The following is a 26,574-nucleotide window of genomic DNA, read 5'->3' on the forward strand; positions in this document are numbered from 1 at the left end:
TAAAATACAGTCATATAAAATTATTCCAGATCCCTTTCCTTCAATTGAGTTTTACTTAAAACTATTAAGTTTAACATATAAAATATTGAATAAAATATATATGAATATATTAAATATATATTTAAATTTAACTATGTGTATTTGTTTATGATTAATTATGTTGTGTGTTTATAATTAATAATGATATTAATTATAAACATCTATAAAATAATTTCTGTAGACCAGGGGTCACCAACATGGTGCACATGAGTCGGCCCTGGGCCTGTTCTAAAAATAGTTCACCAGCAGTGGGACATTGTTATTTTCCATGTATGTAAGAAGTAAATATTAGAAAATATAAACATTTGCAGAGATTGTGAATTAAAAAATGTGTTGAATATTTATGTTTATCTATTTACTACCTTGTTAAATAATTGTTGATAATTATTGTGTGTTCACATTGATGAATGTCATTAAATATTAACAATAATACTGTATGGAAAAGTAATTAGAGTACAATTTAGTACATTTGTCATGTAATAAATTATATTATTGTCATCTTTGCTGATCCCTGATATAGACTATATGCAATAACATTTATTTGTGGGTAATAAACAACTGTCAATACTATTTCTCTTACAAACCACATCCAATATGGCGGCAAAGTTGACGAACGACTCAGCAGAGCTCATGACAGGGCATTACGTCTGACGTCTATTGCTCAAATTCCCGGATGTTACCGCCCATTCTTTTGTTTTTTCATTTACTGTGAGATGATGACGTCACTTACGGACGCGACCACTTTTCATTTTGTGTTTCTCTTCCTGTCCGAACTTTATTCATTTCCAAACTGACAGCTAGTATTAAGATGATCATGAGGCCGGACGCTGATAAACCTTCGTGAATCTACTTTATTTTATTTCGAAAAAGTGTATAACACAACAGCGATCATGAAGCTGCTTCATCGAGACATTGAAAAAGATAATGCCGGGTGAGTGAGCTGCCTGGCAAGCTAACGTAGCTAGCTGCCGTAGCATTGCTCGCCTCATTTTTTTTTACAGCTGTTGGCCACGTGCAGCGTACCAGGCTACCAGCACGTTTGTTGACATTTGGTGACGAAAATAAGACAAGAGAAAAGCTGTTTAGTCACATGCATAAAATCAGGCTGTCGATCTCACCAGCTAGCATATCAACGGAACTGTAAACAAACCAAATACTACTTGAAGTGATGCGATATTGACATGTTAGGTGACATCATCATCTTGACTCACCTGTCATGCATTTTTGCAGTCAGGTGACTCTGGTGCCAGAGGAAGCAGAGGACATGTGGCACACCTACAACCTGCTGCAACAGGGGGACAGTTTGAGAGCATCCACTATCAGGTACACCGACTATTTCTGGACACCGTGTCCAATTTTTGTTGTTTCAAAAATCCAAATTAAATAACTCCACGAACGTCAAATAGTTTAGTTGGTAGAGACTGTAAATAAACTATTTAGGAATTGCAATTACTGAAGGTATTGTGTAGTAGTTGTGTCTTGGATGTGTGCCTTTAAAGGGGTGTGGCCTAGTGATTAGGGCTACAATTATCAAATATTTTGAGAATTGAGTATTCTACCAATTATTCTATTATATATTGATTAATCAGGCAAAAGTTGATACATAATATGCACGTGAGGCACTGGATTGTATATGTAGCCGTGTGTGTATTAGCTTTAAAAGGTGGGGCCTGACCCGGTGAGTGACATGGGTGTCAGTAAATGTCGAACCAATGCATTTCTACATTAAGTGTTACATAACTTATCCCTGCACAGCTTCGAGGCATAAATTTTGCTCCGACATTTTATCGGAATCGAATTACGATTTATTAGATTAATTGTTGCTGCCCTGAGTGAGAGCTGGATTTAGGTTTGGCCGCTTAGTCTGCACCACCATGACGCATCGCAAATAAATCGGAATGGTGTCCAGACCGACTTTTTTTCTGACCCTGGCAGAAAAGTACAGACCGAATCGACGACCGGAAGCGTGGGCAGCTCCAGAGTTCGGACGACTTTGACGTTATGCGTGGAGACCATCGACTTTGACACGCAGGCCTGCAAGCTGAGAGTCAAGGGCACCAACATCGAGGAGAACCAGTATGTCAAGGTCGGCACACGTCTACAGTCGTTTACTTGAACACTCCTGTTACGTTGGGTTGTCAGGAACAGCAATAATCTTTTTTTTGTTTTGGTCTAATGATGCAGTGTTCTTCACTCACCAGATGGGGGCGTACCACACTATTGAGCTGGAGCTCAACAGGAAGTTCACGCTTGCGAAAAAGAGCTGGGACAGCGTCGTGTTGGCCAGAATCGGTAAGCGGCAACCGCATAGCAAACATTGAAAACGTGACTTTCCCGCAACGCGCCGCTCCGTAGACGAGGCGTGCGACGCCACGCAGAAGGCGGACGTGGCGGCGGTGGTGATGCAGGAGGGTCTGGCCAACCTGGTGCTGGTGACGCCCGCCATGACGCTCCTGCGGGCCAAAGTGGAGCTCACCATTCCTCGCAAGCGGAGGGGAAGCTGCACCCAGCACGAAAAGGCTCTGGAAAGGTTCTACGAAGCCGTCATGCAGGCCATACTTCGCCACGTTAATTTTGATGGTAAGATGTATCAAAATTGGGGGCAAGCGCAGTTTAGGTTCGTGTTCAATTCACATTTTTGCAATCTTATCTTGTGTGCTTGCTCCAACAGTGGTGAAATGCATCCTGGTGGCCAGTCCGGGTTTCGTCAAGGACCAATTCATGACGTATCTCTTCAAAGAGGCCGTGCGGCAGGACAACAAGGTGCTGCTGGAGAACCGACCCAAGTTCATGATGGTCCACTCGTCATCCGGTCACAAGTTCTCACTCAAAGGTAAGAAGGGGAAGTCTTGTAAACAGGAAATTGTTTGACAGTAGCAGGTTTTAAAGAAGCTGGTATCATCTGTAGTCATAGAAAACAAATGGCCGATTATTTTCCCCTTAAAACGTTATCATCGAAGAAAACCGAAGTTTCCGACGCTGTGAAAGTACCCTAAATGCACCATTTTGCTTGCGTAGCATTAGCAACGAGCAAGTGTGTAGTGTAGGTTATTTTGTTGTCCCCCAAGCGTACTTTAAGATGTTTATTGACACTCCAGTTGGAGTTAACTGTAAAACCAAACACACGACGATAAGAATTAAATCCACTGTATGTTTAGATTTTTTAAAAAAAGCTTCATTTTTAAAACATCGCTAGCCTAGAGCTAATGCTAAAAGCGAAGGGAGGATCCCGTTCAAATGCGGAGCGTTTTTCCTTCAAATAACGAATATTCACGCACAAATGCTGTGGGAATACATACTCACAGGTAAGATAACACTACGCAAAGGCACAAATTCTTCCCAATGTGTGAAAAATGACGCATTTTAATATAATTCAATCGGAATCCAGTCTATTAAATTTCTCCTGTACTCACTTTAAGCGTGTACACCATGGATGCACGGCACCACACTGCCCCCAAGAGGCCAAAACGCACAGTGACAGTCAGTAGTTGTTCTTACTGTTGTTTCAGTTGCAATTTTATTTTATTTTATTCTATTATTTCACTTATTGTTTTATTTTGTCACCGTCCTTTCAAGGTATATTCAAAGGCTCTCATAATTCAAAGGTATAGCTAATATTACTGCAGATTACAGAGAAGCTGTGACCTGCTTGATGTATTTTATGTCTGTATTACACTTCCTCCATGTGGCCAAGACGTTAAAGATTTAAAGAGACCTCTTCTACTTATTTTTGCAGAAATCCTCTCAGACCCTACAGTGACAAACAGGCTGTCAGATACCAAGGTGACTGTCCTCGGTTTCCATAATGCGGACTTTATAAAGCATACAGAGCAAAAATTTTATTTCTATTTTTAAATGTGACTTTTCTAATTGTAGGCTGCGGGAGAAGTGAAAGTTCTGGAGGACTTCTACAAGATGCTCCAACATGAGCCTGACAGAGCTTTTTACGGGTAAGCGTCAGTTGATCTTTTTTTTTTTTTTTTTTTTTCCCCACTGTTGACTTTTGTGATAAACTCGCGACTTTGTTCACAGACTCGCTCATGTGGAAAGGGCCGCAGACGCCCTCGGCGTCGACACTTTACTGGTCAGCGATAAGCTCTTCAGGTAAGTAACATACACCCATGTTTCAAACTTAATCGTGCCTAAAGATGTATATTGAAAAATGAAACTACCGCCACTTTCTGTAAGCGTAAAAAGCAGGATTGAAGAGAATTTGACATTGGATAATCTTGAGCAAAACCTGAGCTGAAATACTTTTTTCCATTCTTCAATTGTTTGATGCCATCTAGTGGTTGACATGCAAAATAAACAGTCAGCAACACAAAATGGCATAGTAACTGTACAAAACCTTGATAATCTCATCTCAATTTACTCACAAACGTACTGTGTGTGAATTCGGCTCGTTATCGTGTCCGCGCAGGCACCAGGACGTGCCCACCAGGGCGCGCTACGTTCGCCTGGTGGACAAAGTGAAAGACGGCGGCGGCAATGTCAGGTAAGCCTGTAAAAATGGAAGTGCAAGGCAACTTTTGAGATTTGTTGATGCAAATGTTTTTCTTTTTCCACGCAGAATATTCTCAAGCCTGCACGTCTCCGGTGAACGTAAGTTTGAGCACTTATCAACCATGACATGTTAAAAAAAAAACGAGCTATTATTTTTGGGGATATCACATCCTAAGTCATTTTTCCCGTTTTTGTAGAACTGACTCAACTGAGTGGAGTGGCGGCCATTTTGCGGTTTCCCATTGCCGACGTTTCGGAGGGCGAAGATGACAGCAGCTCAGAAGACGACTGAGTGTAAAAAATATGGCTGATTAAAAACAAACAAAAAAAAAGACTAACTCTTGAGTGCGTCGTGAATATTGCATTAGTATCTCTCCTCGCCAAAACAAAACGGACACAGGAAAAGATGCAAAAATATATACTTTATTATGCCATTTTTTTTTAAAAATAACATTTGCCACTGCATTTCAGCAAGCTACAGTACAAATCAAGTAAGCAGGATTTTTTTTTTTTTTCATGTGAATTCCACTGTACATTACTTGCAGGTGTAATAGAGTTTAAACAGGAAGCGCACCCTTTGTACCAACAGGGCTAAAGTGCATTTAAAAAATAATAATAATTTGACGGGTGTATTGGGTCCACGTCTGTTTTTTTCAGAGGGGGGGGGGGGGGGTAATCAGAGAAAAACAAAAAAATACACGTAGCATAGCTAGCTAGAGTCTGTGAGGATTCATTGGTGGTTAATAGGACACCGTTTATAAAAAGACAGGATGGAGACTGAATCATTCTTAATTAAATTTTTATTTTTTTTTTTAAATAAACAAAATCTCGCAAATTTGCCACTTCCAAAATCGCAAATTTGCCACTTCATAAAATCGCAAATTTTTTCTCACAAATTTGCCACTTTTTTTTTTAAAGTGCCAAATTTACAATTTTTTTCTCACAAATTTATGTTTTTTCGCAAATTTGCATCTTTATAAACAAAAATTTACAAACTTTTTCTCGCAAATTTGCCACTTAATACACTTGCAAATTTACTTTAGTTTTTTCTTGCAAATTTTACACTTTATAAACTCGCAAAATTTATGTTTTTTTTCTTGCAAATTCGCCACTTTATAAACTCGCAAATTTACGAGTTTTTTTCTCGCAAATTTGCAAGGTTTTTTTTCCCCTCTAAATATTGCCCCCACCCTCAAAAAAAATTTTTTTTTTTTTTATATATGTCCCTAATACGGCGCCATAGTTCAGGCCTCATAAGCTATACAAAAATATGAACTACATTTCTTAAGACCGTTCTCAGCACTGTTAGCAATGGCATTTTAAAATTACTTTTGTGTATTGTGGATCATTTTTATCACTGTGAACATCAAAACGTGTCAAATTTGCCACAAATCGTACCCAAGCTTTCAAATCTACTCACTGTGTCAAATCTATCAACCCCGCTTGTTGCGCAATCACTCCGTGGGACACTGGTAGTTCTTAACCCAGGTCAGATCCTCCAGCGTCCCCCAATGGAGGTAAAAGATGGAGCAGATTACCATCACGTGCATGATCTGGTGACTGTTACCCCAGTTGTCAAAGAGGCCCGGGACGAAGCGCTCGGGGATCTGGACCACGTTGACCAGCCCCCCCAGCACGGCCAGCGAGTCCATGATGACGAAGAGGCGCAGCGAATCGGGGCTGCCCGCCCCGCTGCCGTACACGCGGTACATGAAGAGGCTGAAGCGGAACACGGCCTGCCACGCGAAGGCCCGCAGGCGCCGGACGTTGGTGCGAGCCGTGGTGGCGCAGTAGATGCCGTAGGCCGAAAGGAAGATGTAAGCCAGCAGGGCGGCCTGCTGCACCGTCGGGAAGCAAAGGAGCGTGATGTGGATGATGGGGAGAGCGCCTGGTGACAAGGGAAGAGCATGATGCGAGGTTTCTTTTTTTTGGGGCTTTTTAAAATTCTGTTTTGTAAACTCATTTCTCTTTAACAATTTAGTTATTCGAAATCTAATAATAAATTGTACAGTATTTGTACTGCACTTACATTTCAAGAGAAATCTCAAAAGTGTTACAGTGGCAAGTTAAAAAAAACAAAAAAACAATCAGCCATCTTTGTTGTTTACATTTGCTGTCAGAACTGCAACAATCTGAGTGGAATAAATCTTCCCACCTTCCTCAAATGCAACATCAGTGCTCATCTTGGCAATGTCACATGACCAAAACAGGCGAGTCGTGATTGGTCGATACCCATGATGTCATTTTCAGTCAACATCAAGAGGTAGTACAAAACAAAATGGCTGCCCCCTGAGATGGCTAAAAACCAGGCACATTAATTCCTATTCAACAAACGCAATATTAATCAGAATGCTGTTTTTAGATTAGTGGGTTCGCAAAGAACATATTTTGAAGATTTTTGACTTGCCTTCCCTGTTAAAACTCATTCACTGCCATTGACGGCTATAGACGTGAAAAATTCATTTGAACTATTTCTATTAATTTTTTTCCCCACTTTTGTTAAGAGTATGAAAGCCTAGAATATTTTTAATTGTACATTTAGAACAGATATAAAATGCGTGATTAATTGTCAGTTAACTAGTGAAGTCATGAGATTAAAAATTTTAATTGTCTGACGCCCCTAATTTTTAATAATCTTTTTTTAATTTTTTTTTATTAGGGTCATCAGGCGATTACATTTTTAAAATTGTAATTAATCACATGACTTGACTAGTTAACTCAATATTATAAATCACAAATTTGCTAAAAAGTGAAACTAATAGAAATGGATCAAATGAATTTTTCACGTCTATAGCCGTCAATGGCAGTGAACCGAGTTAAAGCACTCGAGCGTTTTTTTTTTTGCCGAGGCATCAAAGACCCACCTAGCGTGTTGACCAAGCACACGCCGAACATGTCCAGCGAGAGCAGCGTGTCGTACACGTGCTCCCCGCCGACGTGGTTCATGAACACGTGATAGAGAACCGAGCCCACCGTGGGGCTGAGGCAGGCCAGGTAGTGGACCACGCAGATCCAGACGCTGTCCACCTCCCTCCAGGGGATGCTGAAGGGCAGCAGCACGAGGAACAGGAAGAAGGGGATGCCTGAGGTTTGAAAATGAGAGATCACTCGACGCAATGCGCAGAAGAACTCGACTAAGGTTCATTTCTCTTCTTAGGGGTTCGTCATGGAGAAAAATGAAGTGTGACGGCGATACACACCTTGCGATAATTTAGACCAGGACAAACAAATTAAAAAGTGTCAGAGAAAATGCTCATAATATACAGGGGGGAGGGGGGGGGGGGGTTGTGCATGCACTAGTAATGACGTAACTATAATAACCTTAAGATGGATGTTTTGTTTTTTTATCCATCTTGAGGTTCTACTATCCTTTAAAATGTATTTCTAAAAAAACAAAAAAAAAAAAAAAACTGGTGTATGTTCCTAAAAAGAAAAAAATATTGATGACTTTCCTAAAATGAAACCAAACTACAGTACTGATGTGTTTTCATTAAAAAAAAGAAAAAACTAACATCTTTCTAAAAAGACAAAAGTATAAATGTGTTTTCCTAAAAAGTAGAAAAACTTGATGTTGAATGTTCTTAAAAAGACAAAGTGACGACGACTTTCCTAAAAAGAAAACATTGATTTTGCTCTTCCCTAAACAATAACAATAAAACTAAATATGTATTTTACTAAAAAGACTAACCGCTGAAACACGCTTTTATTCAATATCAAGGATATCAAATCATAAATCATGTACCACTAAGGCCCATTAGTGGAGCCCAGAGTTCAAAGCAAACATGGTGAGGCAGCATTTAGCCGTTATGCTGTTATTTTCTCAAACATTTCAATTTGCACTTCAACTTGACCGAGTAACTTGAGCCACCCGAGTGCTCATCTGTTAAAGACCCAGTTAGCAGAGGGATATTTCCAGGCCAGGGATTCCCAGGGCAGATTACAGCAAATCCCATATTCTCATTACACGCTCCTGCCAAGTCAGCTTTGAAAACTAGCCACAAGTGAGAGTACAGCGACTTTGTACCTGCTGCCGGTCTAAGAATAAATCAGCACGATTTGTCTAAACACATGCCAAAAACAAAAATTGACTTACCATGACTGTAGATGTTGCCCAGCTCATTGTGCATGTAGAAGAGACTGCGCACACACTCGTGAGCAGTGGACACGGGTCGGTAGCCGGTCAGGACGTATTTGTTAAACTGGAGATGTGAAGGGGTTTTGGTGAAGTCCAACAGCCGCGGCCCCGAGCGAACCATCCTGACGACTAGCGCGTACGGCCGGCATCCTACGCCGGGCCTCGGCGCGGCCCTCCGCGAGCCATCCCGCAGCTCAGGTGGAAGAAGCGCAGTAGCCGCTCAGGTTGGTGCTGCACGCTCGCCTGTGACCGGGGGGGCCAATCAGCGCACGCTTCTTATTCTTCTTAAGGATAAAGCTGCGCTAATCCTCGAACCAAAACGGCCACGCGCGCGATTGCAGCCGCCTCAAGTTGATCACACCTTAATGTCATTGGGAGCTTTAAGTTTTGGTTCCTTTTTAGAATATGTTTCAGTCATAAATAAATATTTTTGGCCAATTGTTACAGAGAGTATCTTAAAGTTAGCTTCCAAAATGAAATTATGAGTTTGCATTATTATGTTTAAAATTAGCTTCTAACTTTATATTCAAATGTTAGTTTCCTTTTTAAAATATAGTTTTTTTTATTTTAGATAGTTTCCAACTTTACTGCTAATGTTAGCTTCCAATGTTGTTAGCACTAAGGAATAACAAAGTTAGCTTCAACATTAGCTTGCAATGTTAGGTTCTAAAGTTAGCTTCTGTTACCTCAAACGTTAGCATCTAATGTTAGCTAGCTTACAACATTACCTATAGTGTTAGCACTCAGGAAAATGGTTAGCTTCAAGGCTAGTTTGGACATTAGCTGCCAACTTTGCCTTCAGCATTAGCTTTTTCTTTAGTTAGCTTCCAACATTGATTTCAATGTTAGCTTTGTGCGTTAGATTATGAAAGTTAATTTTGGAAGCTAATCTTTGCGGTCGTGTTGGAAGCTAACATTGAAAGCTAGCATTTGAAACTTCAGCTGCTACGTTGCTCAGCCACACATTAGCACAATATCAGCAAAAACTGGGCTGAAGTGCAAAGTAGAAGTTTGTTTTTTTCTATAATTACAAATTGTAGGAGCACACATAAAACTGTGTGTGTCTTGGGTTTTAATCACTCAAATACTGTACAACAAAACCACAATCTTACCACAAGTAGTAATAAAAAAACAGAAAATAAATTAGAAAGCATTTTGTTTTTATATAGAAATATATCTGAGGCAAAACTGACTGATTCAATCAAAAACTAACAAGCAGACAAAACTCCATTCGTCAAATTATTTGTTTGCGCACCAAGAGGTATATTTTGATATAATCTATCAATTTCTAAAAGGTTTGCCAAGTAAATAAAGGATTAAATAAAACTAATATACAATGAGGAAGTGATGACAACTATCATACAATGACATGGGAATGAAGTGATGACAGCAACGTTAACCTGCGTGAAAAAAGACCAATTAATCTTTTTGCATTTTTATATTTTTAAGTCACTTCTTACCTTGGTAGCCGCCATTTCCAAAGAAGCCATTCAAGTCATATTTAGCATTCTTTGATCCTGAAGACAAAAAGAAAACAGTCACACAAAAGTTCAAACGGTTCATTTGGATTTTTTGATCATTCGGTCCCGTGCCTTGAGGGTGAAAATGCAGTTTGAGCTGCTGCTGGATGTGAAGCTGCCGCGGCATCTGCTCCGGGTCGTCCGGCTGCTGCTGCTCCGACCCTCGGGCCGCGTCGGGGTTGAACGAGAGGCCGCCGGCGCCGCCCGTGAGGTCCGAGTTGAGGTCGTCCGTTCTCGCCGGCGTGAAGTCTGAATCTAGCGGCAAGGGAGAGGGCGCCGCGGGGAGTGAAATAACTGGAGAGAAAAAAAAAACGATCATTTTCATCATCTTTTAACTCTGACTGCCAAAAACGTTAAATAACGTTTAGTAAAATCCTATGGAGGAGTGCCAAAGACGTTAAAAGACGTTTGTTTCAAAACAGAGGTGAAACTAACCATTTTCTATTGTTGATTACTGAAAAACGGAATAAGGTAGAAACAAACACTTTTTTTTCTGATGAAATTCCAATCTTTCATTTGGTAGTATGTGTGTTTCCATAGTCCAAACACATAATTTTCTGTGAACCTTGAAAGATCAGTCAAAAATGCTTAAATCGGCTGGCACCCACGGCATCCCTTTTCTGAAAACGTCTGGCAGTCAAAGAGTTAACATGTGGAAACTTGGAAATTGATACGTTACCTTCTGGCTGCAGCTTGCTTCCACTTATGTAACCAACATTTCCTGACAGTTAAAAAAAAAAAAAGTGGGGGGGGGGGGGGCAAAATTGAAGGTTAAAACTTGTGACCTTTGATGGTTTACACGTAATTAATTCCAACTTACCATATTTATTATTCGCCATGCCCTCGCCCACTCGTGACAAATTTGGATCCCCTCCCACTGAGAGGAAATTAAGACCAAAATCACCACAAAATAAAACCTTTACAAACCGAAAACTATTTCCTTAATGGAGGACGTACCGTTGGCACTCTCAGCTGGCTGGGATTCATAAGGTGACCCTGTTTATACAGAAATACTATCATTGGCACTGAAAGATCTGGTAAAAAAAAAAAAAAAAAAAAGCCGTGGGAAATGAACCAACTTCTGGCGCTACCTGATCGGGCGTCAGGAGCCGATTGGAAAGGCTGCCCCGGGTGGAGTCCCGAGTTATCCACTGAAAGATTCAAAAGAAATGATCTACAACTGACCTTGAGTGCTAAGGTGTACGAAAATAAATAAATAAAACAAACCATGTTTCCCAGTAGGCGTCCCTTCACCACCACCACCTTGGCAAACATAAAAAAGGTTAACATAAAAAAATGGGTGGATGGGGGGGTGGCTAATTTAAAGGGTCTCACCATAGTTGACATTTGGTCCAACTCCGAGTGGACTTGACTGATATGGCAAAGCGCCTGGTCCTGATGGGAATGCAAACGAGCGTCAAGCCATACAAATGACGAATTGTCCAATAGATCGGTTTGTTTCTAAACATTCTCACCATATTGTCCAGCGCCGGGAGAATTGAGCTGAGGTACAAACCCGACAGGTTGCACTTCTTGAGGCGTTCTTCCATAACCTGCGGTAGCGGACAGCCATCAGAACAAAAACCAAAAATGTGTGTCAAAAGTTCACGCACCATATTTTCCAGCCATGTGTCCATTACTATTAAGACCTAGAAAATGGCCGATGTTGGGGACGCCGCCATACCCTGACGACAAAAAAAAACAGACATTTAAAAAGTTCAAGTGACCATTTCTAGCTTAATCTATACTTACCATATTGTCCAGTGACACCACCGCCCATATTGACTGCACCTGCGGTTACATCATTACAGAGACTTTGAAACTAAATCCGACTTGAAAATGTTTGTATAAACTGCATCTGATTATACACGGCCAAAAAATGCGCCCTACCATATTTTCCTGGCGTCACATCAGCAGCAGGTCCATAGCCTGCAATAATTGACAGTTTGAGAAAGAAAATTAACTCATTCACTGCCATTGACGGCTATAGACGTCAAAAATTCATTTGAACTATTTCTATTAGTTTCACATTTTTTTTAACAAGAGTATAAAACCTAGATTTTTTTTTATTGTGCATTTAGAACGGATATAAAATCTGTGATAGTAATCGTGAGTTAACTATTGAAGTCATGTGATTAATTACAATTTTAAAAATGCCTGATGCCCCTAATAAAAAAAGAAAAGGAAATGTTAAAAAATTAGGGGCATCAGACGATTAAATTTTTTAATTGCAATTAATCGCATGACTTCAATAGTTAACTCACGATTAATCACAAATTTTATAGCTGTTCTAAATGTACAATAAAAAAAATCTAGGTTGTCACACACAAAAAAAAAAAAAAAAAAAAGTGAAACTAATAGAAATAGTTCAAATTAATTTTTGACGTCTATAGCCGTTAATGGCAGTGAATGAGTTAATAGACCTTTTTGTTTGTAAATGGGTGCCAGGGTATTTCTGGGTGGCGGAAAGCAAAAAAAAACAGTAACAAAAACTATATATATATATTTTTTTTTCCCCTTGGTTACCGGTATGTAAATTTGGAAAAAAAAAAAAATCTATGAATCCAGCAAATTCATCCTTGCTAATGACATATAATGATAACAACAAGCACCAAATCCTATTGGCCATGGCAGTCCGCCAGGCTTATAAAGCGCCGGGGGAAACCCCTGGTAGTAGTGAAGAAAACTAAAAACCATTCAAGCCCTTAACCCTATTTCTCTCTGCCTTGGTCAAATGAAAGAAGAGTTTACCAAGGATGTCATCTGAACTTTGTGTGACATCGTGATGAGAATATCTATCATGATGTCACTCATTTCAAAATTCACATAGCGCAATTACCTCCATTATTTCCTGTCTGAGGGTTGCCACCAAACTGCAATCCACCAATTCCTGAATCGATAGAAGGGATTAACAAAAATAAATACTGTAACTCTTTGGAAAGTTTAAGATTTTAAAAAAATAATAATTAATAATAAAAAAAAAAAAGCTTGTGAAAGTGGCTCGGAATAACCAAGAACAAAAACTCACCATATTTTGCCGCCTCAGGACCCATCCCAGGCTGACCCTCATCCATTCCTGTCACAGGCGGTAGGAAAAAAAAAATGTTGCTGCTTGTTACAAAGTCTTTCCTGACTAAATTACACCTACACACAAAATTGCAGCCGAGATTTCAAAACATACCGCCGTAGACCGGGCCTTGTTTTCCGTTTGGTCCGAGACCAGCTGGCTGCGGCTCAGGCTGATTCGCACCTGTAGAAACCAACATGACATTTAAGTGTCACATAAAACAGATTGAACTAAAAAAAAAAAAAAATACAAAATAAAAATAAAAGTGTGAACAATGGTGGTTTGATTTCTGGCATGTGCGATATGAAATTTATAATTGATTTGAGACAAGATAATTATTTCTGTATATTGCACACTTTTTGTGATATTTGTCCTAGTCTTACCATCCACTCCGGCTGGGGCGCCATTGTAAGGCACCTGCACACCGCCACCTGCAAATTCAGGATAAAATAAATTAACTCATTCAACTGCCATTGGCAGCTATAGACGTCAAAAATTAATTAATATGAACAATTTCTATTAGTTTAACAATTCCCCCCCCCATTTTTGTTAAGAGTAAATGGATATAAAATTTGTGATTAATCATGAGTTAACTAGTGAAGTCATGCGATTAAAAAATTGAATCGCCTGATGCCCCTAAATTTTAATTTAATTATTATTTTTTTAATATATATAAATATATATATATTTTTTAAGATTATTAAAAATTAGGGGCGTCAGGTGATTACAATTTTTATCGTAATTAATCGCATGACTTCACTAGTTAACTCACGATTAATCACAAAGTTTATATCTGTTTTAATACAATAAAAAAAAAAATTCTAGTTTTTTATACTCTGGTTAACAAAAGTGGGGAAAAATGTTAAACTAATAGAAATAGTTCAAATGAAATTTGACGTCTATAGCCGACAATGGCAGTGAATGATTAATAAATTTAAAAAAAAATAAAAAATTTAATCTCGTAATTGATTTGGGATTGGGATGCAAATTCTCATACCTGATTTAGCATCACTAGTCGGAACACCGTGGCCAAGATCTGGAAAATGTTTAAACATTCATCTTTTTTTTTTTAATATATAAAATTTGTCCTGGTCATCATTCAATGGCAGTGAAACAATATTAATTGGTGCAAAAAAGTTACATACTAGCATAGTCAGGCTGGCCACCAGCAACATATCCATTTGAATAGCCTAAAAACAAACAAAAAAAGCAACATAACATCCTTTCTGTCGTTAATTCGAGTCTCAGAGGAGTATTGAGTAAGCATCCAGTTCACCTGCTTTCAAATTGTCACCAGGACCTGCATATCCTATAAATATAGATTTCATATTCATAAAATATCGTCTTTTGTGTACGCGACAGACTCGTTTCTATTTATCGTTAAATGCTGACCCGGGTGAGAGTTTCCCTTAACGTAGCCAGCTCCTCCAAGGTTGGCTCCTTGTCTGTGAACTGAGGAAGCGCAGTGGAAATGTTCAATGTTGGCGAAATGCTTTTTGGGGTTTAGGGATCGCATACTCACTCGGCTGTTGGGGTTTGCCTGCATTACGGTATCCGATGCCTGCACACAAAAGCGCGAGTGAGTCGGCACATTCGTCATGATTGCTTTGATAAGTCAATCTTACCGGCTCCATATGCATGATTCGGTCCAGCATAGCCTCCAGCTCCGTAACCTTTCGATAGATACACGTGCAATTGAAAAGGTATTGGCAGTTTAAAACTCTTAAGACTGAAATTTTGATTTACCGGGGTTGGCACCAAATCGGTTTGGAACAACACCTGCTCCTGCGCCGTAACCTGATGAATGCAAAGTATGGTGAGGAAAAACAATTTCCTTGCGTGAGACCAAACTTCACTTTTTAAATTGAAAAAGAACGGAATTATTAGCACATTAAGTACCTTTGGTGTTGGTACCCGCTGACATGCTAGCTCCTGCGTTACAAAAGTTTAAAAACAACAACAAAATAATTTTTATCTGTATTGGACATCTTTATTGGAATCGCTTTACCTGGTCTAGGTATTTTCATCCACTGCCCATTTGGACCCCCTGGGCCACAGTCTACAATAAAATAAATTATATTACAATAGAAACATGATATAAAAAGAGATTTACACCCCCCCCCCCCCCAAAAAAAAAAGATCTGTACACAGTAAGGTGAATTTGACGTAAATTAGAATGTTACCAGGTTTGCCTGCTTTAGCTCCCTGTCCCTTGGATATTAAAGCTCCGCCTCCATTCTCTAAAATTCAGGACAGATTGGAACATCAGTGAGTCTAGATTATAGTTATAGTAGTATATAGATAGTTATACAGTACGGGACCTCACTAGTCAAAACATGACATTATGATTAAAGCTCCTGGATGCAGAACATTTAATTTTCGAATCACTACTGCCATCTGTGGCCAAAAACGAAACTGCATTTTCCCTGCATACAGATAATGTTACATCGGCAGACAGAGGGCTGAAAACTATTGGCCAGAGGATTGCAAGAGTACCCCTTGTGAAGAGCAAAGGTGCTAATATACTAATTAGAATATGTTTTAGTCATAAATGGTCAAATAAAAATATTTTTGGGGCCAAATTGTTACAGAGAGCAGCCATTTGCTGTCAACGGAAGATGACATCTATGGTGTTCAGGGAACGACCAATCACAGCTCACCTGTTTTCTGAAGCCGAGCTGTGATTGGTTGTTACCCGAGACGTCATTTTCACTTGACAGCTAGTGGCAAAATGGCCGCCTTGTGATATTGATAACTGCTTAACTCCTATTCCACTAACCAGAATACTGTATTTAGACTAGTGGGGATGCATAGAAGATACTTTTGGGTTGACTTCCCCTTCTTTCTTTAACCTAAAAAAAAAATGGCATTCAAAACAAGAACAAGAGTGTTTGGACATTCAAACATGCACTACAGGGAAACATCAAATTCGTGATTCCATTAGTCAACCAGTGGACCCAAATCGCCCTAAAAGTTTGACACCTTTGCCCATCCGCCTGCCAGCGACTTCCTCCTCGCGGGATACTCGAGCAGCTGCCGTTTGCTCAGGATGCATGACGTTCTTTGACTTTGAACCGGGAGCAGCGTAACCTTCAATGCTGTGGCCTGTTAGATATTATTAACATTTTTAATACTTTATTTCATATATTTACTATTGTTATACATTATTAACCTTTTAATTCTTTATTTCATATATTAACGTTGAAATGTTTTATAAGATGTCAAGTGAGTGTTGAACTCAGTATAATTTGACCTTAAGCTGGGACATATTATTTGGTCTAGAAGTTCCTTCTCTGTGCGAAAACACATTTGGTCCTTGAGAACAGAATCTGCTTCGAACACACACCCCTGACTCTGTTTTCGCCATCGCTCACGGAAAAGTACCAAGAGAGTATGTTTTGTCTACAAATGAAAGAGAGGCGGTCTGTTTAACTATAAAGAAGCCATTTTACACGCGGAAGAGACACATTCGGCACTCTGAAATTCCACCTGTTATGTGATGTTTGGAGCCTGTCACGATGTCCAGAGATCTCTGTTTTTAATAAATCATCTTGCAAAGGTGTTTTTTTCTTACATTAAATCTGTCTTCAAATTTTTGGAACACGCAAAGGAGGACAAAATAATTTTATTCCTCTTCAGGCCCACCCCAAATATATCATCGGCCCCTGGACTTTTCTGTGTGGGCGGATCGCCGCCAAACGCATAACCTAGAGGCCATACATGGTTGTCAACGTTCCGCTAACAGCTAGGATGCTAAAACTAGCCTGTTAATACAGCGAGCTAACACACAAGTACAGAAACTGAGTGCAAATGTGGCTAATTTATGAACACATGTGACTTAAGACTTAGTACTTGCCTTGAAGGCCTCCAGCCTGTCCAGCATCATAAGAGGGGGGCTTCCCACTTTTGTCCATGAACGCTGGTCCAAGAGAAGATTCAGGCCCAAGCTTGGGTTCTTTGCCCTGCGGGAAAACGGGTGCGTTTGCCGGCGTAGCCTGCGGCTGCATGTAGTTCTTCCCTTGCGGCACAGGCGACGGCAGCTTCTGGTACTGGTCTTGGGTGACCAGAACGAGCCGGCCGTTGGTGGGCTCAGGCGCCGGCAGCGCGTCACCTTGGATGATTGGTCGCTGCGGTGGGGCGCCCTCGCGAAGTGTTAAGCCTGGTTGCTGAGGTGGGAGAACTTCACCTTTAAGGCCTTTGCCGTTTGGGGCACCGGGCATCATCTTTGGACCTTTAGCATACGGCATCTGACCAAATCCTGAGGTGCAAACAGAAGCGCTTTCATGTAAAGTGTTAAGTTTATGCTAGCATGCTAGTTAGGCTAATATGTTGGTTAGTATTTATGAGCCTCATGTGAAGGTTGTTTGTAGAATCATCTGCTTAAAGATGATTTATGTAACATTGGGTCAAGATTGTGTACATGCTTGATGGTGTTTTATGGCCGCCATCTTGTGGAACATGTTACAAAATTACTCTTAAAGGGGAAGTTAACCCGCCCAAAAATTCTTGAAGTTCTATGCAGCCCCACTAGGCCAAATATGGTATTTTGGTTAAATACGGTGTTAGTAGAATATGAGTTAAGCTGCAAAATCCCGCAGTTTTTATCAATATCAGAAGGCGGCCATTTTGCCACTTGCTGTCGAGTGAAAATGACATCACAGCTCAAGTCTCAGGAAACTACGAATCGCAGCTCAGCTTCAGATAACAGGTGAGCTGTGATTGGTCGTTGCCTGAGCAACTGTGATGTCATCTTCCGTCGACAGCAAGTGGCAAAATGGCCGCCCCCTGAGATGGATAAAAAAATTGCTACAACACTCATATTCCACAAATGTAATATTAATTATAATGTCATGTTTAGACTGGTGAGGTCATATAACATTATTGTCAAAAAATGTTTAAGGTTGACTTCCTCTTTAAAAAAAAAAAAAAAAAAGATTTGATTACTTACCAGAGTTTGATGCTTTAGCTGGTTGATTTGGTACGCCAGCAGAACCACCAATGCCTGTAAATATAAAACATAAATTCATCCCGGTCCGGATATCGCAACGCAGGAAGAACTCCTACCGTGGCCTGGTGATGCAGGTCCGACGCCTTTGGTGGCCTGAGGTCCCAGTCCCCCCCCTGCGCCATATCCTGAATGAAGTTGTTTATATTGATCACAATACCAAGAACAGAGCGCCCGATTGGAATAAACAATTCCAGAAACGCACCAGCGAGTTTATTTCCGGATCCTCCGAGCGCTGCACCATTTCCAGCTCCGGCGCCTGACGGAAAGCATAAAACCAAAATAAGATGTCGGTCGGATCAGTGATTTGTCATTCACATGAGTAGGACGTCACCATTGGGTCTGGCTCCGTATCCTTTGGTGCCACCAGCTGCGGTTCCATAACCTTAAAGAAAAGCATCATTAATAGAGCATTTCTGAATTGCTCATATCAGAGAAGTGGGATCCACTACCGTTAGGTTTGGCTCCATATCCATTGGGAACAACTCCATTTGGATAACCTTGATTTTAAAAGATGGCGATTATACATAGCGGTAATTGTGGTACGTGTACTTTTGTAACACGGTCGTGTACCTCCTCTGTTCGTGCCGTATCCTGAAAAACAAATTCATTATTATGACTTTACTTACCTTAGACACATTTTCAATATAAAATGTTAGACTCACCATTGGGCTTGACACCATTTGGAATACTCCCATATCCTTAAAAAAAAAAAAAAAAAAAAGTCAGTCTTGAATCTAACATGCACATTTTTGCAAATGTGGAAGGAAGCCGGAGTATTTAGTATAATCATATCTACCTGGTTTGACAGGATAGTTCACGCCACCATTGGGGTACCCGTAACCTTCAGAATGAACCACCAAAAAACATCCATCATTACCGATTGTATGGTTTGATTAAAAAAAAAAGACAATAACCCACCGGTTGGTACGCCTCCAATGCCATTCTGGGCCCTTGCACCTGCGTAGCCTTCAGTTTACAAAAAGCAATTTGCTATATAAATATTAGGTCCACATGTACAAACCAATAGAGATTGGCATACAGTATTAATTCTCATTAGATTGTGCAGGCGTATACAATACAGTAAAGAAATCAACCTGGCTTGGGTCCTTTGATTCCGCCACTTCCATACCGTGGTCCCAGGCCCATTCCAGCACTGCCGTACCCGCCAGTGTAGCCTAAGAGAATACACAAATGTAGACTTAACGTATGCAAGTAGCAGGAGAGGTCAATATTGAGGACCAACTGACTCACCACCCATCGGTTGCATACCATAACCACCATATGCTGAAGAAAAAATTATAATCAAAAGCACGCCATTAGGACACACAATGACGAAACGAGCTGGACAGAGAAACTCGCCTACCCTTGCCCTGGTTCTTGGCAAGCTGAGGCACCCCCTGACCATGGGACGCTCCCGCACCTGCACCAGGGCCTTAATTGAGAATCAAATACAAGTTAACGTTGGCCTCACAAGATAACTGTGGACGCGTTTCATCACCTGCTCCATAGTATGGCTGGCCGTATCCTTTCACGGGTTTACGCCCAGCAACCCCCATGGCTGTTGAGTACAATATGGAATGCAAAAGATTAATACGCACTTGGACCTGCCTTATAATAAGGTTTGTTTTTCCAAACTTTACCGTTGTTTCCAGCTCCATTTGGTAGACCAGCTTTTGTGCCATATCCTAATGAAGAGTAGTAAAGTAAGAGGAAGTCAGGTAGGACTACTTTAGTCAGAAACCCTTTGATCCTATAGTTTATTGGGTGATTTATGACCCCAGTATAACTTTTGGGGCCATAAATCACTCAACAATAGGGTTAAAGGGTCACATCATTCATTTAACTGTCTGTATGACCTGTCAAAAGTTTTTTTTTTATCTGGGTCATAAATCAAACAGGATCAAAGAGTCATAAATCATTCAACAAACAATAGGGTCACATCATTTAACTGTCTGTATGGCCTGTCAAAATGTTTATCGGGGTCATAAATCAAACAACAGGATCAAAGCGTCATAAATCCTTCAACAACAAATAGGGTCAAAGGGTCACATCATTCTTTTAACTGTCTGTATGGATGGCCTGTCAATTTTTTTATTGGGGTCATAAATCAAACAATGGGATCAAAGGATCATAAATAATTAATTTGTGTGTCTGTAAGGCTTGTCAACTTCTTTTTTTTTTTTAATAAAATCGGTGTCATAAATCAAACTGGATCAAAAGATCATAAATCACTCAACAATAGTGCCAAAGGGTCACATCAATCATTTAACTGTCTGTATGACCTGTCAAAAGTTTTTTTATGGGTGTCATAAATCAAACAGGATCAAAGTGTCATAAATCCTTCAAGAACAAATAGGGTCAAAGGGTCACATCATTCATTTAACTGTCTGTATGGATGGCCTGTCTTTTTTTATTGGGGGTCATAAATCAAACAATGGGATCAAAGAATCATAAATAATTCATTTGTGTGTCTGTAAGGCTTGTCATTTTTTTTTATTGGTGTCATAAAACAAACAACAGGATCAAAGAGTCATAAATCCTTCAAGAACAAATAGGGTCACACATCATTCATTTAACTGTCTGTATGGATGGCCTGTCTTTTTTTTATTGGGGTCATAAATCAAACTGGATCAAAGGATCATAAATCACTCAACAATAGTGTCAAAGGGTCACATCAATCATTTAACTGTCTGTATGACCTGTCAAAAGTTTTTATCGGGGTCATAAATCAAACAGGGTCAAAGGATCATAAATTATCAACAAACAAAACTGTTTTGACAGGCCACAACAGAGGTTTTATTGGGGTCATAAATCTTTCAACAAACAATCATGGGGTCATAAATCGCGCAGCAAACAATAGTGAAAAATTAAAAATAATAATTTTCCACTCAGTCAGTCCAATCCACACAGCAAACATTCCTTACCATAACCTTTATTGGCAAGTCCGCTGCGCGCAGGACCTATAAGGGTACAAATATATATTTTAGATCATCAAAATGCAGTACTGTACAGTGAAGAGGAGGAAGTTTAATTTCGCTGATGTCAACCACAGCAACTAATAATGCATCATACAGTGGCCATAACTCACCAATTGGCTTGGCTCCATTTCCACCAAGAGCTCCGGTTGCAGGCCCGTAACCTAACAAAACATTTGTTATCATTTTGCAGGACTTTAAATGATTAATTTGCTCGGAATTTGTAGCATTCATGGTTCGAATCTGATTACGCACCCTTCATCTGGCCTTTGTTTACATTCTGGGGTCCACCTCCATAACCTTACAACATCAAGAGTTTTCATGAATACTACAAAAAGGTACACTCTAAAAAATTAAAAATAAAATTTTTTAAATGGACTGATCCACTTTATGGGACAATTTAACCCAACCTTTTGGGTTGTTTTATACAAAATAACCCAATTTTTGACCCAAGTAAAGGATCTGACCAATATTTAAGAGTTGTTTTACACTAAAAGACTCATTTCTTGACTCAAAGTTGGATCAAATAGACCCAAGTAGAGGATCGGTCCATTTTTGTTTCAACTGTTCTTAGAGTGTAATTTCACTCAACTTTACTTTGAACGTTTAAAATGACAAAACAAAAGAGCACAATTGTGTCAAAAACAAATAGAGACATTTAAGTTTTTTTTTTTTTAACCGTTTTCGTTCTCCATAAATAATAGTAATGACTTCCAAAGAAATTAATTTACAAAAGAAAAGACTTACTGTTCGAAATGGAACAGGATGAAGCAACTTTAACTCACTATGCATAAATGCCTTAACAAAAATTGTACTTTCAACCACTTTTTTTATTATTCCTCCCTAGTATATTTAGCAAAAAAGATTTTTTTAATACTACACAATTTCTTAAATTGACAAATACTTATACTTCTTTTAATGTTTTCCACAAAACCACTCCGCAGATCAAAATGCACATACTTTTGAGTTTTGTGCGAGCAAATTGTTTATCGGTGAGTTCAAGGCATCCTACATAATTTATTATTCTTATGGCTTTTTTTTTTTTTTTTTTTTACAGTGTGCATAATGATTGATTTTGTAGGAATTACCCCAATCTTCAAATACGGTAATATTCATGAACAATACAAAATATACATTATTTTCTCATTTAATATGAGTCTAGCCTTTCCCAACAATCCAACTCTCGCCAAAATTCTTCCTCCTGATCATCTAAACTTACCATTTCCTTTATTCCCCCGTCCAGCCGATGCACCGGCGTGCGCTCGGTAGCCTGAAATGTGAACATTCCACATCAAAACATTGCCGGAGCGCGTTTACAATGCGATTTCCTAAGGGAAGCGTCGTACCGTTGCCTTTTATTGGATGTTGGTTGGCGGGACCAGCATGACCGCCATATCCTGCAACAATGATACGTTAAAGCCACAAATGTCATAATATAAACATGTAGCATTATTTTTTTTTTTTTTCAAGCCACTATCAGAAATGACAAATCAATTGAAATGTGTCCGTTTTTACAATGCATGTTCCTACCTTGTGGCCACCCTCCTTGACCTCTCCCTGCACCGTAGCCTTCAAAACAAGTTAGAATTTCTTGATTATTATTCAAAGCAGACCTCCAATAAAAAAATAAAAAAAAATAATAAAAAAAAACAATCAACCTTTGGTTGCCGCTCCATTGGCCACCCCCGCAGCTCCTCCGTAGCCTTAAATGGGGAGCGAAGCGCCAATCAAAAAAAAAACGAGCGGTTGCTTTGATTTCACCTTTACTCACCTACGCCCTTATTTGGGTATCCGCCGCCGTATCCGTTATGGGAGCCCACGCCTTAGAAAAAGCAAACGGATGTTAAAAGAAATCAGTTGATCCGTTTTTGCCACATTGATGAGCAAACCTTTGGTTGGCATCAGCATTCGTGCGGCGCCTCCGCCATTTTGTGCTCGCTTCCCTGCAACAAAAAGCATCATTAGCTACGGACAAACTCAGTCAAAAAAAAAAAAAAAATGGGCCGATGCCGACTCACCATTAAAATGTCCGTGACCATTCGGTACTCCAGACACTCCAGCACCGTAACCTTCAACCAACAATTGATGCATAATGTGAGAGATGAAATATCGCAATTTGAATGGCTAAGTGAGGACTTTTGGGAAGTAATAGTTGGAAGTCAATGCAGTGACTGTGCAAAAGGCAGGAAAAAAAAAAAAAAAAGCCATTCTCTTCCACTCACAGCGGGATGTTAAATTTAGACGGCTGCTGCCACCGAAGCTCCACTCTGCCTTTGATTCGCGCACAAAAACGGAATAGATGGCCGAAGGACAACTCGGTTGCTAAGATTTCCGGTTGACACGGTGGTTTGAAATTTGGCAGGCAAATCCCAGCGTTTGAAAAAGACATTCATCTCAACTGGGAGCGAGTTACACCATTGGCGGGACAAGGCCGCAACAAAAGCGTGCTGGCAGAGGGCCATGAGACGTAGTAGGAGTTAAATAAATAAAAAAAGAAAAGAAAATCAAATCAAATGACAAGAAGGCGATTAAGCAGCAGTTAGCTCAAAATTAAGGCATTGATTTTGAGGTTATTTAACTTTGACTGCCAGACGTTTTCAGAAAAGGGATGCCGTGGGTGCCAGCCGATTTAAGCATTTTTGACTGATCTTTCAAGGGCCACAGAAAATTATGACTATGGAAACACACATACTACCAAATGAAAGATTGGACTCTCATCTTTCATCAGAAAAAAAAGTTTGTTTCTACCTAATTCCGTTTTTCAGTAATCAACAATAGAAAATGGTTAATTTCACCTCTGTTTTGAAACAAACGTCTTTGGCACTCCTCCCTAGGATTTTACTAAACGTTATTGGCAGTCAAAGAGTTAAAGTTCCTTTAACGCGCAATTAATAACCACTTGGAAAATTTAGCAGTAATAAACTTAATCAAAAGGTTTATATTTGTGAAGACTGGGGTCAAGTTGTACTTTACAATTTTAAAACTGTGCAGAATTCCACAAATTACTTCATGTTAAAGATTAGATAGCTCTTAATATGAAAAGAAAAATGCACTGAGCTGTCACCAATGTCTTACAAGTGTAATTATGCCATCTAGTGGCAGAAAAATGACCTCAACAGAAATCAATATCACAGTATTTTTTTTAATTTTATGAATTATATATGCAGCCATATTTCGATTAGTTTAACACTTTTTTCCCCACTTATGTTAAGAGTATGAAAACTTTATTTTATTGTACATTGAGAACAGATATAAAAGTCATGTGATTAATTTTAATTAATTAGGGCGGCCGATTTTGGTACACTGTAAAAAAAACTTTTTTTGTTAATAAACAAACTAGTAAAATGTTCTAAAAAAAAAAAAAGAATTCTCCTTGTAAAATTTACTTAGAATTTCTGAGTGAAAAAAAAAAGCCTTTTCCAAGCAAATATTACTCTAATATTTTTTACAGTGTAGATACCAATACCTTGAAATAAGGCCGGTATCGGTACTCTCCCATGTCTACTTAAAAATGTTCAAAGCTGTGAAATTATGTTAAGTGTAACAAACTTCTAACAGATGGAGTGGTATGCAAACTTAAAAAAAATAAATACAACAGCTACAATAATGGCCGACTGAATATTTGTGTACGGTAAATTCCCTGTTATTGCACTTTCTAATACTGTAAAAATCCTGTGAATAAAAAAAAAAAAATAAATAAAAATCATGGGAGTTTATTATAAAGAACCGAAACATTTTCACATTTTTTAGACGTTTAACAGTATCTAGAGGTTGTTTAAAAAAATAATAATAATAAAAAATATAAACTGATTTATAGCACATTTCATACACACGTAACTCTTCGCATACTGGAATAAAAAGTACAACATTTAAAAGCAGTTGCAGAATTGGATATTTAAAAGCAAAAGTAAATTTTAAAAAAAAAAAGCTTTACTTAAGGAGCACGTACAAGATTTGACACAATTTTTTAAAAATACTTTCAAAGACCTCAATCTTAAAATCACTGGTATGGGGAAAATAGTTTGAATTATTTATGCCTTCATATTATTAACTGTGAAAAGATACTAGCCAATCGGGGGCCGTATTATACACAACCCCCCCCCCCCCCATTTTGCAGGAGAATCATTAGAAATGTTATGACTTGCTGCCCAATGGCTACCACTAAGTTTTAGTGCAATTATGATCTAAACATGCATCCAATCTATCATTGTGAAATACAAATTTTTTTTTAAAAAACTTTATTTACACAGGCATGATCGTTTTTTATTAGACACCTAAAACAGAGAAATTTAAAGTGAGCACTGCATGTTTGACACTGAACTCGTCTTCAAACATTCGTCAACTGGGCCTGCATTTTATTTTCCAAGCGTTTTTTTTTTGGGGGGGGGCGTACTCACCCCCAGAATGCGCAATCTGCGCCAGCCACAGGATCAGCACACACTGAAAAACCAAGCGTCCACCCATGTTGGATCTGGAGAAAAGGGAAAAAAAGGCCTGAATGAAGATGAGGAGCCCGATGTGAGGGTCTCTTATACACTCTGGATGCAAGTGCTCCTCCTACAGCACCCCCCTCCCCCCTCTGAATCCACACAGGCGTTGTAGGCACATACACGCAAAGTGAGCAATTAGGCACTTAAAGCACATTTACACTTAAGAGAAAAGTTAGAAAAGCAAAGTGCGTGTTTGGACAGTGACTGATGACCTCTGCATGGCATCCACTCGTGTTTGTCCGGAATGAAACAGAGCCTGCATTTAAAAAGTTAAAATCATGACTTAAATTTACATTTTGTAGACGAAGAATTTTTACTCACGATTTTTAAATTTGATTACAAGATAACACAATTTAGAGTATTTGTATACTTAAAAATAGGCATGTTCAATGCCTATTTTTTTCAGTCCAACAATGCTAGTTCGAGTACTCACCCGATACCATTGATATTTTTGATACATAAAATTTACCCCTCCAAACAATGTTAAGATTTTTTAAAAGATATTCCAATAGAGTTTAGCATTTTTCTTTAAAATTGCATGAAATTAATGGCAATTTTGTATTCTTCTAATCTATAGTTCCTGATCATAAAAACGGCCACAAGAGGGCGGCCGATTTTGGTACACTGTAAAAAACTTTTTTTGTTAATAAACAAACTAGTAAAATGTTCTTAAAAAAAAAATTTCGCCTTGTAAAATTTACTTAGAATTTCTGAGTGAAAAAAAAAAGCCTTTTCCAAGCAAATATTACTCTAATATTTTTTACAGTGTAGATACCAATACCTTGAAATAAGGCTGGTATCGGTACTCTCCCATGTCTACTTAAAAATGTTCAAAGC

At 39.1% G+C, this 26,574-nt stretch overlaps 4 protein-coding genes across 4 annotated transcripts; 1 reads left to right on the plus strand and 3 right to left on the minus strand.

Moving 5' to 3' along the window:
• Window positions 1-760: 760 nt before the first annotated feature.
• pelo (pelota mRNA surveillance and ribosome rescue factor) lies at window positions 761-4,889 on the plus strand. The gene is made up of 12 exons (XM_077550964.1): window positions 761-970; window positions 1,270-1,362; window positions 1,975-2,125; window positions 2,241-2,331; window positions 2,395-2,619; window positions 2,711-2,872; window positions 3,776-3,822; window positions 3,916-3,989; window positions 4,072-4,143; window positions 4,460-4,534; window positions 4,610-4,641; window positions 4,740-4,889. The coding sequence occupies exons 1-12, from the start codon at window positions 930-932 to the stop codon at window positions 4,832-4,834; spliced, it is 1,158 nt and encodes a 385-aa protein (XP_077407090.1). The 5' UTR covers window positions 761-929; the 3' UTR covers window positions 4,835-4,889.
• A 55-nt stretch (window positions 4,890-4,944) lies between these two features.
• paqr4b (progestin and adipoQ receptor family member IVb) lies at window positions 4,945-8,942 on the minus strand. Its single transcript, XM_077550980.1, has 3 exons — window positions 8,636-8,942; window positions 7,407-7,625; window positions 4,945-6,430 (listed from the first exon to the last, which is right to left on the minus strand). The coding sequence occupies exons 1-3, from the start codon at window positions 8,796-8,798 to the stop codon at window positions 5,997-5,999; spliced, it is 816 nt and encodes a 271-aa protein (XP_077407106.1). The 5' UTR covers window positions 8,799-8,942; the 3' UTR covers window positions 4,945-5,996.
• Window positions 8,943-9,732: 790 nt separating this feature from the next.
• LOC144038435 (uncharacterized) lies at window positions 9,733-15,494 on the minus strand. The gene is made up of 27 exons (XM_077550953.1): window positions 15,448-15,494; window positions 15,273-15,323; window positions 15,164-15,196; window positions 15,011-15,061; window positions 14,890-14,937; window positions 14,787-14,825; window positions 14,657-14,716; window positions 14,541-14,573; window positions 14,410-14,454; window positions 14,262-14,300; window positions 13,648-13,695; window positions 13,379-13,447; window positions 13,226-13,273; window positions 13,037-13,087; window positions 12,088-12,126; window positions 11,950-11,988; window positions 11,811-11,882; window positions 11,673-11,750; window positions 11,533-11,592; window positions 11,425-11,460; window positions 11,289-11,348; window positions 11,155-11,193; window positions 11,018-11,074; window positions 10,877-10,918; window positions 10,270-10,452; window positions 10,138-10,194; window positions 9,733-10,077 (listed from the first exon to the last, which is right to left on the minus strand). The coding sequence occupies exons 2-27, from the start codon at window positions 15,289-15,291 to the stop codon at window positions 10,073-10,075; spliced, it is 1,350 nt and encodes a 449-aa protein (XP_077407079.1). The 5' UTR covers window positions 15,292-15,323; window positions 15,448-15,494; the 3' UTR covers window positions 9,733-10,072.
• A 1,615-nt stretch (window positions 15,495-17,109) lies between these two features.
• cmn (calymmin) lies at window positions 17,110-25,746 on the minus strand. The gene is made up of 26 exons (XM_077551517.1): window positions 25,645-25,746; window positions 23,266-23,316; window positions 23,137-23,190; window positions 23,019-23,069; window positions 22,906-22,950; window positions 22,778-22,816; window positions 22,594-22,644; window positions 22,467-22,517; window positions 21,503-21,547; window positions 21,361-21,411; window positions 21,197-21,232; window positions 19,913-19,957; window positions 19,771-19,830; window positions 19,636-19,704; window positions 19,524-19,556; window positions 19,367-19,447; window positions 19,191-19,238; window positions 19,069-19,113; window positions 18,935-18,970; window positions 18,843-18,863; window positions 18,722-18,769; window positions 18,604-18,654; window positions 18,475-18,528; window positions 18,329-18,397; window positions 18,213-18,266; window positions 17,110-17,522 (listed from the first exon to the last, which is right to left on the minus strand). The coding sequence occupies exons 1-26, from the start codon at window positions 25,709-25,711 to the stop codon at window positions 17,110-17,112; spliced, it is 1,668 nt and encodes a 555-aa protein (XP_077407643.1). The 5' UTR covers window positions 25,712-25,746.
• Between the last annotated feature and the right edge of the window lie 828 nt (window positions 25,747-26,574).

The sequence above is a fragment of the Vanacampus margaritifer genome, chromosome 18, assembly GCF_051991255.1.
Source record: "Vanacampus margaritifer isolate UIUO_Vmar chromosome 18, RoL_Vmar_1.0, whole genome shotgun sequence".
In the NCBI taxonomy this organism is placed as follows: domain Eukaryota; kingdom Metazoa; phylum Chordata; class Actinopteri; order Syngnathiformes; family Syngnathidae; genus Vanacampus; species Vanacampus margaritifer.

What these genes read in the sequence shown, in the direction of transcription:
- pelo (XM_077550964.1), top strand. Translation starts at nt 930, where the DNA reads ATGAAGCTGCTTCATCGAGACATTGAAAAAGATAATGCCGG. An exon ending in TCGCCACGTTAATTTTGATG is followed by an intron (nt 2,620 to 2,710) that starts GTAAGATGTATC and finishes TTGCTCCAACAG; the next exon opens with TGGTGAAATGCATCCTGGTG. An exon ending in GACGGCGGCGGCAATGTCAG is followed by an intron (nt 4,535 to 4,609) that starts GTAAGCCTGTAA and finishes TTTTCCACGCAG; the next exon opens with AATATTCTCAAGCCTGCACG.
- paqr4b (XM_077550980.1), bottom strand. Translation starts at nt 8,798, where the DNA reads ATGGTTCGCTCGGGGCCGCGGCTGTTGGACTTCACCAAAACCCCTTCA. An exon ending in GGGCAACATCTACAGTCATG is followed by an intron (nt 7,626 to 8,635) that starts GTAAGTCAATTT and finishes TTCAAACCTCAG; the next exon opens with GCATCCCCTTCTTCCTGTTC. An exon ending in GTGCTTGGTCAACACGCTAG is followed by an intron (nt 6,431 to 7,406) that starts GTGGGTCTTTGA and finishes CCTTGTCACCAG; the next exon opens with GCGCTCTCCCCATCATCCAC.
- LOC144038435 (XM_077550953.1), bottom strand. An exon ending in TGGCCAGCCTGACTATGCTA is followed by an intron (nt 14,301 to 14,409) that starts GTATGTAACTTT and finishes AACATTTTCCAG; the next exon opens with ATCTTGGCCACGGTGTTCCG. An exon ending in CGCCCCAGCCGGAGTGGATG is followed by an intron (nt 13,448 to 13,647) that starts GTAAGACTAGGA and finishes TGGTTTCTACAG; the next exon opens with GTGCGAATCAGCCTGAGCCG.
- cmn (XM_077551517.1), bottom strand. Translation starts at nt 25,711, where the DNA reads ATGGGTGGACGCTTGGTTTTTCAGTGTGTGCTGATCCTGTGGCTGGCG. An exon ending in AAATGGAGCTGGAAACAACG is followed by an intron (nt 19,831 to 19,912) that starts GTAAAGTTTGGA and finishes TGTACTCAACAG; the next exon opens with CCATGGGGGTTGCTGGGCGT. An exon ending in TGGTATGCAACCGATGGGTG is followed by an intron (nt 19,448 to 19,523) that starts GTGAGTCAGTTG and finishes GTATTCTCTTAG; the next exon opens with GCTACACTGGCGGGTACGGC.